The sequence below is a fragment of the Narcine bancroftii genome, chromosome 2, assembly GCF_036971445.1.
Source record: "Narcine bancroftii isolate sNarBan1 chromosome 2, sNarBan1.hap1, whole genome shotgun sequence".
Taxonomy (NCBI): domain Eukaryota; kingdom Metazoa; phylum Chordata; class Chondrichthyes; order Torpediniformes; family Narcinidae; genus Narcine; species Narcine bancroftii.
The window spans coordinates 27450380-27470567 of record NC_091470.1 but is presented as its reverse complement, the minus strand read 5'-3'; the positions used below and the strand labels follow the sequence as shown (position 1 = coordinate 27470567).

Here is a 20188-nt window from a genome sequence, read left to right as displayed (position 1 = left end):
TGTCAATTGTCATAATAAATGAAATACATTTTGGCAATTTTGAATTTGCCTGTTTTTTTTGTGCATGGATTTTAATCTTTTTATTTCAAATATAAATTGCGTTTTAATACATTTAATATTCCTTCCCCTCAGCTGCTTCCAGACGTGGTGACCTGGAAAACCTGGGATATTGCATGTTACAGTGGCTTAGAGGGAAATTGCCCTGGAATGACAATCTAAAGGATGCAAACTATGTCAGAGATGAAAAACTCAAGTAAGAATATGGATGCATGCATTGTTCATAATGTAATTCACAAGAAAGATTATCCTGCCCCTCTCCTTTTAGACGTGATGGAACAGCTGTCTATTAACTAGCCTGAATTAAACTATGAATTAATTGCTGTAATGGTCTGTTCAATTCTGTCCCATCGTGAATAACGTCAGACTATCAGTGAGCAAATTTGATGTTGTAACAGCTTCAATAAATTTCATGTCTAACAGACCACCATACCCACTGCTGTGAAAGAGCATTGGCCAGAATTAAGTATTCAATTCAAAGTGACAACTTGCAAATTCCCGACTTAAAGGCAAAGTGCTGCCCCTAAACCAAGTCCGAGAAGCTTGTGTCATATTTTAATATGACACATTACACCAAAACTAGCATGCACATAGGTTTGGGTACCTCTTCAAAGCAGTTCCTAAATGTAGCTGGCTGTTTGCTAGCGAGGTTGAGGATCAGGAGATGAGTAAATGTTTGGCTTAAGAAATTTGCAGAGAGGACTTTAGATTTTTCAGCGGAAGATGTGAGTTGAATGAGTTGCATGTGAACTGGAATGGGTCCAATATGTTGTGCTGAAGGATGGGCCTCAATTTGTATTGGTAGATAGAAGTACAGTAGGGGGTTGTGGAAACAATAAATATAAGATAAAGGTCATGTCTCCAGGCAGATGAGAGGAATGATAAACTGGATTGCACTTGATGCAAGGGATCTGACAAGCGAAGCTGATGAATTGAAGGCAGTGATAACCAGACAGCAATTACAGGGAGGAAACAGGCCATCTCGGCCCTTCTCGTCCACACTGATTTAAGTGAAACTCCACTCGTCCCCCCACCTGCTCCCTCCCCATAACCCTCCAACCCCCTCACATCCAATCTCCTCTTAAATGACAGAATTGACCCTGCCGCAACCACCTCTTCCAGAAGGTCATTCCACTCAGCCACCACTCTCTGAGTGAAGAAGCTTCCTCGATGTTACTTCTCAAGTTTTGCCCCCTAACCCTTAACTTGTGACCCCTCGTTCCAATCTCCCCTACCCTCAAGGAGAAGAACCTATTCACATCTACTCAATCTATTCCCCTCATAATTTTATATACCTCCATCCAATCCCCTCTCAACCTTCTACATTCCAATGAATAAAGACCCAGACTACTCAATCTTTCTCCGTATTCTAGATACTGCAATCCAGGCAGCATTTTAGTAAATCTCTGCACCCTCTCTACCTTATTGATAACCTTACTATAATTTGGAGACTAGAACTGCACACAATATTCCAAACTTGGCCTCACCAATGCCTTAAACCTATGGAAATTATATTGTTGATATCACAGAGGTGAAGTTGAAAGCTGAGAAGGACTGGCATCTTATTTTTTCAGAACTATAAAATTTTCATGTGGGTAGCTGGTATTGGGGTCTCTTCAAAAGAGACCAGATGGAGCATAGAAATTGTAAGGGCAATTACTTTGGGGTTCAGCATTACAAGTAGTCAATGGGAGATGGAGAACTGCCTAAGTTGAACCCAATTAATAGGCATACTGAGACATTTTCCCATTCAGAGTAGGTGAGATGTTTGAGGGTCTTGTGGAAGATTGGTATTTTTTTTCCCCCCGCCACTCAGAAGATGGATGAAAATTAGAATGTATTGCCTGAGGACCAGTGAGATGTAGACCTACACAGCATTTGGACGAATACTTTAAAACTTAAATTGCTGTTGCAAAGAAGATACAAGAGCCTTGGACTATAAAATGTAATGAGGCAATGGTGGACCTGTATGGGCACAAATAATCTATTTTGTGGTGCTTGACTCTGAGGATGGGGAAACTGTGTTCATTAGACTATGGATTAGAAACTGTGGAAGGAGTATTTTCCTTGATTATTGAAGCACAAGAACCTTTGTCATTAGAAATAGTTGAAACTGAAAATATGATTACGAGGACAGGAGATTACTCCTTGAATTAAAGACAAAGGGTTCTGGTGATGAATCGGGAAAGTGTTTTTGATTTTGGTTTTCTTAAAACAAAGGTAAACTCCCTAAACCCCATTCTTACATTTTCCTTCCATGCAAATACAGTAAGTGGAGGTTCATACAGATAAATGCATGATTTGAGAGGTGTTTTAGTATTGAAGTCTTCAGAAGTTTCTTGAGGTATTCGTTGGAAATGGAAGGTGAAATCAAAATGGCAAGGATCAATATAGTGGAACGTTCAGGGAGGGATAAAAATTGCTTGACTGCAAAAGAAAACGCCTCAGTTCAGAAGAGAGAATATAGAGCTAGAAATGGAAGGTAGATGATAGTTTAAAAGGCAGAGCTGTCAAAGGGCAGACAAAAAGACTAGGTCTGAGTGACTGTACTTAAACCTATGAAACTAGTAAAGAAGGAACAGATAATTGGATGAGACTTTGCCTAACCCTGAAACATTGTTTTAAGGGGGAATCGGGGTCATGGACTTAATGTTCCTGGATAGAGTTCACAGGCAAGAAAGCCGGCAGGATAATCAGATGAGACTATATGGTTCAAAGATGAAAAGGGAAACCGTGCTATTTATAGATGGATGAGAACCAGTCAAGATGATGATTTTGAGCTTTCAGAAGGGTTCAGGAAATACTTGCAGAAGAGGTTATGCACTGCTAAAATGTGAGGTGGGGAGGGTAATAAGCAAGTCGTGGATAGAGTTGGTTGAAAGGCAGGAAATGGACTGTTTGCAACATTTTTTTGGTTTTCATTTTAGATTTCTAGCTTTGCAATTTTTTTGTGTGATTCAAAAATAAATAAAGATTTTTGCTCTATTCCTTTCAATGCCCAAATCCCATTGGTTATAATTGACAGTGAAATCAAGTCTTTCTGATTTTTTTTTCTTTCTCTCCATTGCAGATACAGAGAAAACTTGCCAAGTTTGATGGAGAAATGCTTTCCTTACAAAAATAAGCCAGGTGGGAAATTCTAAATTTCCATGCAAGGTTTCCTTATTTCTTATAAGGATATTGAAGATAGGAAAAATGGTTAAGGAGACGGCTCAATTTAATTGTGAATAATTAGTAAAATTTTATGTCTTAAATTCTATTCCAAATTTTTCTTTTGAATTTTATTAATTTGGGTCAGCCTTGATGGTGGAACTAGCATAGTTATCTCTCTTGGGCTTCTTTATCAAATTATATTTGTTTATTCCCCCACTCCTATTAGTTTCCACTGCTTTCATCTTTTTTTAAACCTGTTCCCACTTCTTATGCTCCCCTCCCCTCTACCATGGCCTCTTCCTCTTGCTGTCTATCCACACCAACTTTTCATTTATCTTGTATTCTTTAATCTCTTGGCCTTTTTATTTGGTACTTCCCTCTTTTTCACTATAGTCTCAAAAAAGGTTCCTACTCAAATTATTGAGTCCATTTTTCTCCATGGATGCTACTTGCCCTATAGAATCTCTCCAGATCCTCATTGCTGAGGATTCCAATATCTGCAGTTCTTGTGTTTCCCCTATTTTTATAAGTTAGTTTTGTACAATCATTTTGCAAGATTAAAGGGGAAAAAAAGGCCGCAATGATTTCAACATATTTTTGTTAGGCGCTTAACAATTAGGCCAGTACACTTTTTTTAAAAGAAAAATAAAGCAAGAACATGCCTTGATCTAAATCCAATCCAGTGATACATTGGATTTTATTATTTATCAGTGAAGCCCTGAAGTCTGTTTTAGCCATTGAAACTTTAATTGGTATCGTATGGGAATGGCCTACAAAAATGAAATATTTGTTTTGAGTTTATACACAACTATTTCTAAATTTAATTTTAAAAAAATTTAGAAATACACCACGGTAACAGGCCATTTCGGCCCATAAGTCCATTCCGCCCAATTTGCACCCCAAGTACATTTCAAAGGGTGAGAGGAAAACGGAGCCCTTGGGGAAAACCCATGCAGACAGAGGGAAGAGGAACAAGCCTTTTGCAGCTAGTGTGGGATTTGAAGCCAGGTCCTGATCACTGGCGCTGTAAAGGCATTGCACTAACCACTCTGCCAACCATGCCACCCTCTTTAAACATGAGCTATGATATCTGGTGGAGGGCAAGTTTCAAAAGGAGGACTTCTACACTAGTTTCCACGAGGATAGCTGTGAATATTGTTTTTTTAAATTATTTCACTCTTTAATTCAGTTAAGTATACTACTGTAGTTTTTTTTTAAAGTTGTGTTTCGCAACAAGTATGAATATTGACAATAAACTCCTTGTCATTAATCTATCTTGGCATATGAGCACTTTTCCAAGGAGACTTTTTTTTAAATAAGAAAGAACATGATGAAAAATATGAGAGAAACAAATTTAACATTTCACACCACTGACCTCAAATGATTTTTTGCTGACTGAAATTTTTTCTTTTATACAGTTGAATTATCAAAATATTTTGAAGATGTGATATCGCTTGGGTACAAAGAAAGACCCCGGTACCAGCGACTAAGAGAAATCCTCAATCAAGGACTTAAATCCATTGGCTGTGTAGATGATGGTATTTTAGTTTTAGGAACAACATCCAATGGTGATGCTCCATCAACATCCAAGGCACGGGTACGATTTATGTTCTCTCAATTTCATTAATGACCTTTATTTTTCCTTATCCCATTCAGAAGGAAAAATAGTGATTTACAGAAATTAGTTTTTCTGTAATGCAGATTATGGGGTGCAAATGTACAAGCTTTTAAAACGATGAAAGTAATGGGCCAATGGAGTGTGACTATTTCCAACATTGGTGAGGTTACATGTTAGACTGAGTGCAAGAGAATAATAGTTAAAAACTCATTCACAGTCGAGCCTTGAATTTGCCTGAAATTTATCTTGGAAGCTAAGCAGACTCAGGCCTGGTCAATACTTGTAGGGGAGACTGCGTAGGAACACCTGGTGCTGTAGGTTTCTGTGAGGGGCATTGGACAAGTGGCAACTCTCTCTGCCTTACAGTAGGCAAAAGTTGAGGAATTTCATGAATTTTACATTCTAAATGTAGTATTACACGACGATAATGAAACCTTTACCTTGTTGAGGAAAAAACTCCGCATTCTTGTTCAACTGAAGGAAAACCAGTCAGAAACAGCTTGTGTTCTCTCTAAGCTCTTAATTTTGAAATTATTTCTTTGATTCTACTTGGTGTTATGGAACCCATTCTTAAGTTGAGCTGAAGCTTTTTTTTAATCCCTTTTGCAATATTGGGAGGATGTTAGGCTTCAGTCTCGTCCTGTTATAAACTAATTGAAACGAGTATAAAACGGTGACTCAGATTGACTTTGGTATGTATAAATAATTCTCTTGTTGGAGTTTTTAGAATAAATAAAACTTATTGTTTTTCATAATGGGCATGAATCAAATTGTTCAGAACAGAGGGATCTAGGAATAATGATACATAGTTCCCTGAAGGTTAAGTCACATGTGGGTAGGGTGGTGAAGAAAGATTATGGTATGTTGGCCTTTATAAATCAGAGCATTGAGTATAGGAGTTGTGATGTTATGTTAAAATTATACAAGGCATTGTTGAGGCCAAACTTGGAGTATTGTGTACTGTTTTGGTCACCAAAGAAAAGGAAAGCTGTCAACAAATTGGAGAGAGCGAGCAGAGAAGATTTACTAAAATGTTGCCAGGGTTACAGGGCCTAAGTTATAGGGAAAGGTTAAATAAGTTAGGTCTTTATTTGGAGAGTAGAAGGTTGACAAAAGGCAAAGGAGGAAAAACCCAACCCCAACCAACCAATTTTCCCCTGCAGCCGCTGCAACCGTGTCTGCCTGTCCCGCATCGGACTTGTCAGCCACAAACGAGCCTGCAGCTGACGTGGACTTTTACCCCCTCCATAAATCTTCGTCCGCGAAGCCAAGCCAAAGAAGAAGAGAAGGTTGAGAAGGGATTTGATTGAGGTATTTAAAATTATTAGGGGTATAGATAGTTTCATTAAGAAAGGGAGAGATGCAAATGAGAGGACGCGAGTTGAGAGTTATGGGGCAAAAGTTTAAAGGAAACATGATGGGGGACTTCTTTACTACGAGTGGTGGGGTGCATGGAACGAGCTTCCAGATGAAGTGGTGAAGGCAGGCTCGATATTAGGATTTAAAGGGATGGAGGATTACGGGTTGAATGTAGGTCGATGGGGTTAGGTGGGAGAAAGCTTCCAGCATGGATTAGAAGAGCTAAGTTGGCCTATTTCTATGCCATAATTGTAATCTGGTTTAATGGTTTTGCGTGGTGAAAGAGCTATTTTGACCACTCCAAGCCAGTTGGACCTTCTACACAAAATAAACTGGCAATGTATTTGAAATCAACTTGCAGTTAAAGTATGAATTATTTTATCATTTATTTAACCAGATCGCTTTCTGTAAGATCACGGAAGTGGTGTATTAATACCAAATTGACAACAGTAGCAAGTGATGCATTTTGTTCCTGGTCATGCTTAAAGATGCAAGATTACTCATTGTCTATGTTAGCTATTTCTAGACCAATTGAATCAGTTCTATTCCCTCATTCTTTTCCCCATTGACCTGCACATTATTTTACTGCAAATTACTATTGTTTCCTTTGGTAGCCCAGATTTAGTTTCCTCTATCCTTACATTTAGTGTTTTGAATTGTAAACTTATTGCAATTTCTAAAGGTATTTCCTCAAATTGTCTTTACCTTCATTCTTCTATATAGAAATATCAACCTGTCACCCACTTTATCTGGTCAAGAGAACTGAGCAATATTAAAATGAACAGGCTTAATTTTGCCTATCCTTTGAATGCACTATTTTGCAGTATATAGTTACAACAGATGATCACATTGACAGTCGTGGGGATAAAGGGCCAGTAGTAGACTATTTTCAAGTGGCATTTGCAATCTGACCTTCTTTATAGACATTTCCCTTGTGACAACTGGTAGAGATATATGAACCAAACAAAGAGGGCAAAACCAAGTGAAACACTTGCTGAACTCTTAAAGGTAACATTCTAGAATCTTCATGAATTTAACAATAACAATGTGCACAACCATGATTTGTTTATTGATCAACTAATGGTTGCAGTGGAAAGTAGCCAAGTGTGGAAAAGTGATGCTTGCGTATTGTAGAGCTGGAAATTTGTGCTTCTTAAAAAGAATTTGGGGGCAACACATTTATGCTTTAATGTGATGGAATTTCTTTATAAAACTGGGACATTCATTTGTTGCTTTCTGTTTTTTGCTGCAGATGATATCTAATTTCAATTGAGTCGCAGTCTCTCTCTTCTATGTGCCCAACAATACAAAATTGAAGTCAAATTGTTCTTAAGAGTACTAGCCTGGACTGCAAGAAGCTTGCAGTGGAGATTGAACTTGCAGTGGCAAGATTGAAGATCGCCTTGTTGGTAGCCAGGAAGTGTATAGCAGTCGTGTGAAAGTCAGACTCCCAGCTAAACATTACCCGATGGAATATTGAGATGGAGTTGTATTTCCCTTGAGAAAATAACATGCAATTTATGGAGAAAATATGACACATTCATTAGGGTATGGGTCACCTTATCTACAACATTTAGGGATGCAGATAAAGTTATACTCCTAAATAGAAGAAAAGAAAGAAAATCCATACTAATAGTGGAACGATTGAGATAATAAATGAAGTGGGTCGTGGCACAGATGACATGCTCTTGTTTCATATCTTTCTCATTTTACTTTGGGGTTATATTTGGTTCCTTTAAAAGTCTGTGACTCCATAGATTTTTCGTTCTTTGTGTTTGTTTAATTTACATGATCTTTTCCTTGTAGTATGGGAGGAAAGGGTGAGGGGTGGGCAGGGGGAAGAATGGATTCTGAATGAAGTACATCATTGTTGAGAAAGATTGTTTTTGGATTTGTGGGAGTCTTGGAAAATTGAAAATAAAATATTTAAAAAAAAAAGACTACTACTAAAAACAAAGTGACCCCCTGGAGTATACATTATACTTCTGGTTGACAGTGCAGAATGAACAACTGCATGCAGTTGGTTGGCTCGCAAGTGTAACATTTTTAGCCCAAGAAAAGTTCGATGATGAATAATTGAATTACTATTTCCATTGCAATAGTTGCTGACTTTTGAAAATTGCATTGATTTTAAAGTGACGGACACTGCTTTTAAATGTAAATAGTGCACTACGTATCCATCTCAAACCAGCCAACGTGATTACTGCCCTTAATGGGACTTCTCCAGCATTGCTGTATGTACTTCAGGAAGTTTAATGATGCAGAACAGAAGATATTGACATGACAGAGCATGCCACGTGGACCTTGGAGAGAGATTGTCGAGGTCCTGGTGAAGGCAGCCTCAGCAAGGATCTGCTTTTTAATAAAAAAAAAACCTGGTAGAGTTCCTTAAGCCCCAATGCTTGAATATTGAGTCTTGCATGAAAAGTTTAGGATTCTTGAGGAAAAGAGACATATAATTTTGTCACTTTTGGTGGATGACAGCTTGTGCAGGGGAGGAAAAAAAATCAACTAGTTTCTTTTTCTGAAAGCTTTCATGTAACTTCTGAAAAGTACATTGAGTAAGGTGGAGGTTCTGCTTGTAACTCATCTGTCACAGCACTGGCTACTTTGGATGAAACTGATAGATGCCCATTTGAGTGGGGTGCAATGACCTGCTGACATGTCGTAACAGTTCCACCAGAATGAAGAGAACATGACAACCAAGTGAAAATGAGAATCTCCAAAGTGGTGTGAAATCCTGATTAAAGGTTTACCTCTTGAGATTGTACATTTTTTTTGAGTCCAGGACTGCATTATGACTGTAATATTTCTAAAGTAGGACAGAACAATCGATTAAATGGTGCTTTGAAATGTTTGTAACTCTTTACTGACCCACTACCTCGTGATTTTTGACATATGGTAATGTAAATGCTTGAATGCTGCTAATCAGAGCTGCAGACAGGCAGGGGAGGGTGTACCTCATGCACTTAATCAGTGCAGTTTACATATGGAACTTGCCGCTCAGGATCTGCCCTGTGCCAGCTGAGGGTTATGTGCCCACTGCAGTTATTGTGTGTAATTATCAAACCAATCTGTTCAGCGCAGCAGGGTTCAGATGGTAATGATGAGGCAGAGATGAAGGGAAAAGATGCGCGGTACTCATTGGTAGCTAAGAATTGTAGCTGTTGATTTATTACTGTGCATCCAAAAGAAAACTCTTAGCAACCTGCTGTTACATTTTCAATGTAAATCGAGCCATTCCAGCAATGAGCCATTGTGGCCTGTTGATTACATCTAGCAGCTATTGGCCAAGGTGGTGGTGTACAAAGCAGTGCCATAAAGCTCTCTAAAGGGGAAGGAGGAGAAAAAAAGCCAAATTTCACTAATGGCCGCACAAAACCTTATTTTTTCCCCTGAGCTCTTGGAAAGCATGTTACATCATCAGAAATGAAATGTATTAAGCAGCAATCAGCATGTGAAAATAAATACAGTGATTAGAGTCTAAGCCAATTGTTGCTAACCACTTAAAAAAAAATTTGCTTAGAGTTATTACAAAATGATAAAATATCATACACTACGCCGTGGAAAGGGTCCAAGGCTTTAAATGGAATTGTAGAATCTCAAAAATTGGTTGAAACGAGGAGGAGAATTAGCAGTATTCTTGTCCTGAGCCAGGCAATACCAACAGTGTTCTCTGCATTGATTCCTTGACTAAGCTTGCCATTTGGCTATGGGGAAAACAATTAGCTAAACAAAGACCTGCCATAGCATTTGACTAACTGCAGTTTAATTCTCAATTTTATCCCCTCTATTGTCTGCTTATCTCGGCTGCTGTCCAAAGCTGTTGAAGCAAATATAAAACTGTTCTTAAAATGGGAAACTTATATGATTTTTCTTCTGGAGAGCAATTATTCTGATGCCTGAGAATATTTTACACAGGGAGACATTTCAAATGTGCATATATTTGCGCTTGACATTCATATGTTTATTATTTTGTAATAATGCTCGTCAGCAAATTAAACTCCAGTCTGGGCTGTGTCTACAAGCATTGACATTGCTTCAGATGTGTGTTTTGCATATTATGGTTTCTATGGTATTTTTTTATCTTAAAATGAGTAGTAATTATTATCTTACAGGCAGTTACTAAATATTTGTTGATTACTTGAAATGCATTGCTGAACATGCTGTTTTGAAATAAATTATAAAAATGATATGAATTCAGTTTTTATATAAATTATATTCTGTATCTCCAAGACACATCCATTATAGTTTTCCAACAGTGGTGATTAAATCACAATTTTATGATGTACTCGAGGCTGGTTTATTCTGAATGTCGTACTATTAAATATAGGAAATAGCATGAAGTGTTTCTCAGAGGTGTATACCATAACAATTGATGCTGAGTGAGGATGAAGAAGGCAAGAATAGTAATGGGTTGGTTCATTTGATGTTTTAAGGCTTGTATCGGATGGGAATTAAACAAGCTGAGAGAATGAAAATTGCTTAATTCCAGTGGCTGGAGCTTTCGTTGTCCAAGGAACAAGATTTTGAAGTCAGGTGCCATCATAAAGTTGGAGGGCTACTGAAGGAGGAAGGGAGAGAACCATGAAAGGATTTAAATAAGAAGGGAATTTAACATTCTAAATCTCAAATTTTGTTTTCTATTCGTGCACGTCAGGAAGCCATCTGCTGGCTTTCAGGAATTAAAACTTCAGTTTCCGGTCCTGTTGCCTTTGAGCTTTCAGTTAGGCATTCAAGATGTGTTCAACAGTTTATTTAGAAAGTTGGAGACATTGGAGAAGATTTCCAGGGATGTTTAGGATGAGATGCTTTTTGAGTGCAAGGAAGACCACACTAAGGGATAAGAATTGGTCATAAACTCAGTTTTCGTAGTTGGCTAGGCTGGAAAATTAAGCTTCTCATTTCCAAGCAGCTTTGTGCATACTGCTATGAGCACCAGGTGATAAATGGCCAAATCTCTCCAGCATATTTATTTTAAACCGCCCAGCAGTGTGAGCACAATTCTATTACAGCGTCAGTGACCAGTGCTTAAATCCGACGCTGTTGGTAAGGAATTTGTATGCTCTCCTCTTGTCCGTGTGGGTTTCCTCCAGGTGCTCCAGCTTCCCCACGCCCTTCCAAAATGTGCAGGTTTGTGTGTCAATTTGGGCAGCGTGAAATCTTGGGCCTGAAGAGCCTGTTACCGTGCTTGCTATATGTCTAATTAAAAAAAAATTGAACAGAACAAGTCGCTCATTTTTCAAGAATTTGGTATTGACTATCAACTGCAGCATTAAATTGGATGTTAGGTCAAACATGCGAATTTCATGATTTTTATAACTTAATGTGTTTCTCTTGGTAATAATGGAATTGGGCCATCTTTCTGTGAAAGCACGAGAGTTGGTATGTTGAATTAAAATATGAGTTTCAAACAGCTGTAGAGTGATGTAAATATTGCATCGGTTGTCCGCAGTATTTGTAAGATTCCTTGAATGGACTATAACTTTGATTGCAGATGAATCACATAGTCAGCTTCCAGATGAGGGGCTAAAATTTAGTCTCAATATTTGCTGGTCTTGGGATAATAAGCATTCATACTTCAGACGTAATTGACTTGACCACTGTTTGAAATTGCTGTTCATTTCAGTAACAATAGTTTTTTCCTTTATCTCTGTTACATGCCCATGAAATTAAACTTTTTTCCAGTTATTCTTGCAATAAACAAAGTCCAATTTTTTGACTTGCATGTGAGTTTTTTTTTTAAAGTGGTGGATGCCTGGAATGCATTGCCAGAAATGGCAGTGGAGGCTGGTGCACTGGAACATTTAAAGAAAAATAGAGGATTTTGAGTGTGATTTAGGGAATTGTGACATCGGCTTACATGAGTTTGCACAGTATTGTGGGCCACTGGGCCCACAAAGTCATGTTCTATGACTTTATAAAGGAGATTCCAAAGCACCTTCCAGCAAATAAAGAATATTATGAAGTCCCCTTGCTGTCATCAAGGAACGGAAGCTAATGTGCCTTTATTGACACTACTCAATAACGAGTCCATGATCTTGCAAAATAAACTTAACTATAAATCCTAAATAAAATCAGGATTTGCTGGAAAAATTCAACAGATCAGGGCAATTGAAGATGGTCTTTAATAGTATTCTTTCATCAAGCTAGTGTATCAGAATGTTGGTAATTCAACACAATGCTTAAAAGTTTGTATGTTTAACTAGGTTAGATTGCAGAGAAGAGATATTTTTCTTCAGGATTGTGTCAAGTCCTTCCAAGTATAGCAGAAGCAAAAAAAAAGCCTCTATTAAATGCATCATTCAAAATCCAGAACAGTATTTCTACAGCCAGAGATGCTGATATTTCAAATTGTTCTTCCACTTGTTCTCTGCTTTTGCTGAAGATGGCTATTCCTGTTTACACCAAGTTTCGGCCAGGTGCTTGATTTACTTTATAATGAATTCTGAATATAGTTTCAGATAAAAGCTCTCTACAGATAATTCTGTTTGATAAAATGTTTGATAAATTTTAGCTTTTGATGTTTCTCTTGAAAAATGCACTCGGATCTGTGTAAATGGAGGACTATTCTCATTTATTGGAAGGGTAGGATCTTCAGAATGTTGAATGGGAAAGGAAAGATGTGTCTGGTGGAGAAATTGTATTTCCTTCACATTCAGGACAATTTCACTGACCCCACATGCCTTCCTTTTCTGTTTCAGCATTTCAAAAGGCCCTTTCTATGTAAATCCCTGGTGCGCTCTTTCTTCAGCAATCATTTCCCTCCCCCTTAGTATTTTCCATGCAAATGTTAAAGGTGTGATGTCATATCTTCCTAGCATCCAGTAGGAGAGAAGCTTGTACCTCTTGTAGCAGTCAGAGGTACAAGGACTGCTTAAAGAAATCTCTTGGTGCCTGCCACATTGACCACCGCCAGTGGGCTGATATCGCCTCCAACCATGCATCTTGGCGCCTCACAGTTCGGCCGGCAGCAACCTCCTTTGAAGAAGACCGCAGAGCCCACCTCACTGACAAAAGACAAAGGAGGAAAAACCCAACACCCAACCCACCAATTTTCCCTTGCAACTGCTGCAACCGTGCCTGCCTGTCCCGCATCGGACTTGTCAGTCACCAACAAGCCAGCAGCAGACGTGGACATACCCCTCCATAAATCTTCGTCCGCGAAGCCGAGCCAAAGAAGTAGAGAAGCAAAATGCAAATTGGAGTAGAGAATTAAAGTGCATACAAGCCTGAGCTTTGATTGTACCTCTCTGATCTGTCTGATTATGGGCCTTGTTCACTCCTCCAATAAGGCCAAATATATGCCTGAGGAACAGCATCTCATTTTCTGTTTGGGACATTGCAGCATCAATATCAAATTCTACGTGTTAATTCAATTTCCTTAAATCAGAACTGGGCTGAATGCTTGTAATTTTGGCTTGGTCTTTTTCTCTTTCTATTAACACAACCGTACTTGGTCATGAACTACACTTCATTCTATAGCAGCTTAGTCTTTCTGTCTATCCCCATATAGCTGACCATCTGGGGTATCCTGAGTACAATTTATCCCTATGCCAAGCCTGGCCTCACTCTATTAGAGTTATCCACCCCTTCCTCCTCCCATTTTTCTCTGCAAATATAAAACAACTTTTTTCTTTTCCCAGTGTTCACCTGAAATATAACCTTTCATTGTTGAACCTGCTGAGTGTTTCCAGCTTCACTTTTTGATTTTTCAATTAGAAATCAGTATAGTTCATATTACCTAGAGTTCAATCTTTAATATTTTATTTTAAGACTCCAGTAAATATATACAAACAATGTAAGACATTTTCTTATCCCATCTTGAAAATTCTGTTTCTTTGTGCAGTAGGCTTCTTTAGACTTTCTAAAGGAAATATATTTTTGTATTTATCGCAATGCATTTTTCGCCTGCATAGTAAAATGCAGCAAAATTGTTACTGCAGCAAACATTTCCTTTTGCTTGAAATGGATTTAATAAATATCCGTGATGTGGCTGATTGCAAATTGTATTGGAACGAGGGAGAATGTTTATCATGTTCAGTAGTTCCCTTTCTTAGGGGATAGTGTTCTACTTATAAAGATCTAGAGCTGGTATAACTTTATGTCCAGATTTTGATGGTAATGGCATTGCTCTTGATGTTCATTGATGGCCTTAACTGGATTAAAAGATAATTAATTCAATTGACAAAGCACATCAGTATTTACGAACAAATCTTGCTGTAAAATGCTCTGAAAATGCTGTGCATTGTTTAGAAGGACAGAGTTTTTAATTCTCCCAAAGCATCATCATTATTTCACAAACTTCCTGGCTGTAATGTTTTAAATCTGACGATTTGAATATTCAAGACAGAAAATACTTAAAATACTTAGATATGATGATTAGTAGAATTAGCGTCTCAATTATCTTTTAAGTATTTTCATTTCAGTTTTTTTTAATCTCAAATGAGTAAATGTTTTTAATTTTGCATTTTGTTTAGTATTTAAAGGACAAGTTTAAAAATTATACTTTAAATGAAAATCCGATTGAGGCAAGTGGTCCAGGAAAGCCACCAGAGAAAATGTTGGGCCCTGCTTGCCTTGTGCTCCTGGGGCACTGGTCTGGCATGGTTCCCATGAGTGCCTGGTGTCAGCTTCCTACTGAATTTTTTTTAAACATCTTTGCTCTTCCTATCCCTGTCAGATTTTTGGTTGGAAAGTCAGCATGTGGCATGTTGATGAAGCCTAGCCAATGAAGATTGGCCAAGCTTCCTGCTGCTGAATGGGCTTGTGATTGGTTAATGTGTTCCCACTTAGGTGTTGAAACAGAGCTCATGACACCAAGTAGATGGGAACAAGGAGGCCAGTGAGGCTACATGTTCCAACCTTTCAACAGGATCATAGAGTTGTAGACTTTTACAGCATGAAGATAGATCCTTTGGCTCAACTTGTCCATGCTGACCTAGGTAACTTCCTGACCTAGTCCCGTTAGCCTGCATTTGGCAATATTCCTCCAAACCTTCCCAAGCTAAATGTCTCTTAAATATTGTAATTGTATATAATAAAAAAAAAAACCTTCCCCCTCATATTTCCTTTCCACATCACCCCTCTCACCGTAAAACTATATTTTGTAGTTTTTGACTCCGTTGCACTCAGAAAAGACTGATGTCCACTTTATCTGAGCTGTTCATGGTTTGCTGACTTTGCTCCAGGAAAAACCAATCCTAAACAATTCAGTCTCTCCTTGAAAGTCGAGCTCTCCCTTCTGACCACATCCTTGTGAATCATCTCTGAACTCAGAATGACACACGATGTTCCAGGTGCAGTCTCAGTAACATCTTGAATAGTTGTGGCATAACATCCAACTCTTGTACTCCGTGCCCTGTCTGTGAAGGCAATCTTACCATCCTATACCTTTGCAGCACCTTTCAGGGTACTATATAATCTTCAAAATGTAGATTAAATGCCTGCATCCACGACACCTTTCTTTGTGTAGAGCTAGAAAAAAAAAAATTCTCTTCAAATCTCTGTCCATTGCTCCTCTTATCAGTTAATATCCTTTTGGGAATTTGCTGTGAAACCACCTTCACTGTCTGTTGAGTTGAACTGTCAAATCAGTGTACTGTGGACAACTTTGGAACCTTAAATCGCATGAATTTGTCAAAATCTGAGTTTGTAATAGTCTTAAAACCAACTCTGCAAGCGCATGTTGTGCCATCCAAAATTAAAACCGGTTTCCTACTTTAAAAAATCCAGGATTGGGAGTTGCCCAGTCTTTAAAGCTGTTTGGTCTATTCTTTTAAACTATAAGTGGTTGCTTTTAAGGATGACCAAAATATTCTTGAATGTAATTGAACTCACCAATGCCTTTTCACTTCTTTTAAAGAAACGCCGTATTTCTAAGCCAAAGGATGATTCTGAGGGCAATGACTCGGGTTCAGAGTTGGAGAGCAAAAAGAAACCAAAAAGAACATCAAATGGTAAGAACCCTTTATAAATACGCTCTCATATCCCACTTCACATAAAGAACTACAGTGTGCGTCTTCAAAGCTAAAATGGCTTTTTGTCAGTGGGTGGTGCGATTAACAAATAGGGTATTGCTTTAATTTAATAAACTAAGATTCTTCATAGCTGTAAAACACTGTTCTTCTTGAAGTATATTTGCTTAATGATGGTGTAATATATTTGTGTTTTAAGCCAAGAAACGAACAACAAAAAAGAATTTCAAGTAGTGACAGTGGAAACAGGCACTCTGACTTCTCCGCTTGTAAAGACAAGTCCACGCAAAAAAAAACCTCAATAAATGGTAATTTGCAGAAAAAGAAACCCTTTTGATTATTATTATTATTAGCTACTTGTGTTTTGTTCAAATCTAATTTTGAATGAAGTCACTGGACTTTGTTTTCATTGTTTAAAAAAAAGAATGGAATCCTATCATTTTCATGCTGGATTTTATACGTTGTGCTTTTTTTATGTTGTAAAAATTTAAAAAAATTACACAATGAAATTTTGGTTTTTCACACAATGCGTTTTTATGCTACTTCAGTTAATGATTAATGCAATATCATGAAGTTACAGCATGTAAGCTGGCAGGAAGCTATGAGAAATGTTATGCCCTCTTTTGAGGGGAAAGAGGAAGGCTGACTTGTTGAACTAGCAGAGAGTGTGGGGATTTTATGCTTTGCGCTGTATGGTCACATGCTCGTGACTTGCCACGCTATGTATGTGATGTCACAAATACCAGGGTATATGTCCAGAAGAATTTGTGTTCCCTTTTGCTTTTAACCTGGAGAGAATGACGCTTACTATTTTAGACTTAATATTCAAGACCTTAACAATTTTGTAAAAAAAATTGTGCTTGCTTGACACAAATTTCTCAGCACTTTTTTTTGATCATTTGAAAGAACAGCATAATTTTAAAGTTTATTGCAAAACTAACTGGTTATATGTTCCCAACAAAATAAAGTATTTTCCATGAAAACCTTCTCCATGTACTATATTATGTACTGAATTTACTTGATTTTTTTTCCACTTGTGCTTATTTTCTTGCATTGCACATCATCTTAAGTTCTTAGTTACAGCTGTGGCATCAACATGGATTGCATTGTTAATACTAAGGGTCTCAGCACAAAATATATAGAGATGCAGTTTGTTGTTAACCTGGCAGTTACACGCCAAAATGGCTTGTAATAGTGAGAGGAGGTCTTTATGCAATATTCATTGTTTGCAGATGGCAAGTAAGCCCAAGTATTAACGTTGTCTCTTTGTACCACATCAGTACAGACAGCTGAAAAGCTGCCTTTCAAAATTGCTAATATTTTTTAAACACTGCTCTCCCGTATCTAGAAATTAATGGGTGGTAATTATTTCCAGTATATTTAGACTAGTCCAATTCACAGCTATATTAACCTTGGGATACTTGATTGTAACCTGTCTACCTTGACACTTTGGGGGTGTATTATTTAGAAACAGAAGTATGAATAACTAGATATTTCTGAATGGAGCTGTGAATGTGGATCTGGTCTTAACTGGTCCTGGAGGAAATGCTGTGCACTCTCTGAAATGGAGATGGAATGCCAATACCATTTCTATAATGTTTTGTATATTATCACAGGAGATGCATTCTAAACAGGATCTCTATCGACCTCTCTCTGTCATATACACCTGGATTTCACCAAGCCTTCTAATTTTGATGAACACATTCTAATGGGAGGAACTCAGCAGGTCAAAGTGGGGAGAAAAGAGTGGTCGATGTTTCAGCTGAAACCCTTTATCAAAGCTCGATGAAGGGTTTTTGTATTGAAATGTCGAGGATTAGTTTTTTCTCTTTTCTTATTCCCCCCCCCCCCCCCCCCCCCCCTTCCAACTGATACTGCTTTGACCTGCTGAGTTCCTGCATAAAGTTGTCTAGTTAAGCTTCAGCTTCCAGCATCTGCACTTAGCTCTGGGTCTCTCAGTGAAGAAATAGCTGACAGTGGAAAATTCAAGATGAATACCTAAACGCCATATCTTTTTTGGAAGGACCCACGTATAAAGCTTTCTTGTGTAAGTTACAACATTGTTTCAGATAGCACAGATGAAAATCTTGTTCTCTTCTCGGTAACCTTCAGTCGTTACCTTGATTTTTTGGCCCAGGAGGCTGCCATTTGACCCATCACATCCATGCTAGCCAAATTTAGCCTATTTAAATCCCACTTTAACACAAGTTGGTACAAAGTTTTGTAAATCGATCTTCAGTAGTTCAACTAGACACTTTTATATAAAAAAAAGGTTGCCAACTCTTTCAAGCAAGGATGACAAAGTGAGTTGAGATTTTAAAAACTGGTGAATCACAACTGCAACAAACTTTTGCCAGGCCTGTCGCATTATTTCCCTGCTTCCAGGATGGGGGAAAAGGGGATTAAAACTTGCACAAAATCTTGCAAACCTTTTCATAAACAGATGTGAATGAGTTATGATTTTTTAATAAGCTCAGTGCATTTTGCTTAGTCTACAGTATAATAAAATAGTTTGTGCATATTTAAAACATGCAATTTGACTGACCAGCTATTTTAATCTCCAGATGTGCCAGTACTCATGGAGTGAAGATGTGATGGAGTTTAACCTGTAAATGTCCTATTTTTTGAAGCCAGTTTAGTTAGAACGTCCTGTGGTTGTCCTTTGCTTAGTCAGAATTTGGATACTGCAGGCAATGCATTTGAAGGCAAATATAATCAGTAATGCAATAAACTCCATATATAAATACATATAATGAACCGGTCTCCCTCGGGTACTTTTTTGGAACAAAATAATTAAAATATATTAAACCTCCCAGTGATTTCATCTGATCAATTTGGAAAATTAGTTTCATTAGTGGGCTATTAGTTTTCTCTTTAAATCATTCACATTCCATCTCTGTTGTAGATTGTCGATACCTTGGTTGAACTTTGTCGAGCACCGTGGCTCTGTCTGCCGCAATAACGTGGATCTCCCAGTGGCCACTCATTTAAATTCTCCATCCCATTCCTTTGCCAATATGTCTGTCCATGGTCTCATTTACTGTCAGACTGAGACTACCCGTAAATTGGAGGAACAACGCCTCATCTTACATCTGGGTTCCCTCCAACCAGATGGCATTAAAACCACCCTCTGCTTTCCCCGTCGTCTCCATCCCGTCTCCTTTCATGTAGACATGATAAATTCTACCTCGTCCCTCATCACATCCATTTAACGCCTTTTGTTGGTCTGGATTCCTCCCACATTGTTCTAATATATCCTACTTCTGCCTTTTCTGATTTCCCCCCCAGGAAGAAGGGCTCAGGGCCGAAGATACAAGGCTGACCTTGTCTCCTATAGAAGCTGAATAGCCCAGCTGTTTTATTTCAATCACAGCATCTGCAGCTCTTTTGATAGCCAGACGGAGCTAATTTGATTCCCTCTTTCACCAAAAAAAATTTTATATTGCAAAAACTCTAAGATCAGACATCAACACAGCTGTGATGCAACTAAACCAAGGCATTCCATTGCAGATACAATACACCTACCTCACAATGGATAATGTCCAGGTATGTTCACAGGCAGAAGGACAAATCCCTTTTGGTTAATTTTACGTCAGTCTACTCTCAGTCATCAGTAAAATGGTGTTGTCAACAGGACTATTATTTTGCTTAATTTGCTTTAATTTGCTGATGCTTTGCTTGGATTTCACCAGGACCACGTGGCTTTTGACACAAGAATGACTGTCCTTGACATCAATATAGCATTTGACAGCAGCATCAAGGAGTCATGGAAATAAGAGTTGATAACACTCTTGAGACTGAGGTTGTGCCTTTCTTTCATATTTGTCACATTGTTACCTTGTACCATGCAAAACATTCTTCTGTGAGCAATAATAAGTTTTCTCTAACATTCATACAACAATGTAAAGAGAACAATTTACAGTGCATGGAATTCCAATGAATGAGAAATGACTATTAGCATCAAACAAGGGCAGCATGTTAGCATTGTGGGATTCGTTGAACCCGATGGCTTTGGGGAACAAAC

General features: G+C 38.1%; 1 protein-coding gene across 10 annotated transcripts in view; it reads left to right on the top strand.

Annotated features, from left to right (window-relative positions):
• Positions 1-19800, top strand: part of vrk1 (VRK serine/threonine kinase 1) — a 71795-nt gene extending 51995 nt beyond the window's left edge. For 7 of the 10 annotated variants that reach the window (XM_069916162.1, XM_069916157.1, XM_069916158.1 and 4 more), the window contains 5 exons: positions 133-253; positions 3128-3186; positions 4629-4807; positions 16053-16146; positions 16364-17147. In XM_069916162.1, coding sequence (XP_069772263.1) covers positions 133-253; positions 3128-3186; positions 4629-4807; positions 16053-16146; positions 16364-16398 — 488 coding nt within the window. In that variant the 3' untranslated portion in view covers positions 16399-17147. Of the gene's footprint in view, positions 1-132; positions 254-3127; positions 3187-4628; positions 4808-7110; positions 7196-7439; positions 7866-16052; positions 16147-16363; positions 17148-19452 lie in introns of those variants that run through there. The other 3 variants (XR_011351089.1, XR_011351090.1, XM_069916159.1) reach the window with 3 other exon arrangements.
• The last annotated feature ends 388 nt before the right edge of the window (positions 19801-20188 follow it).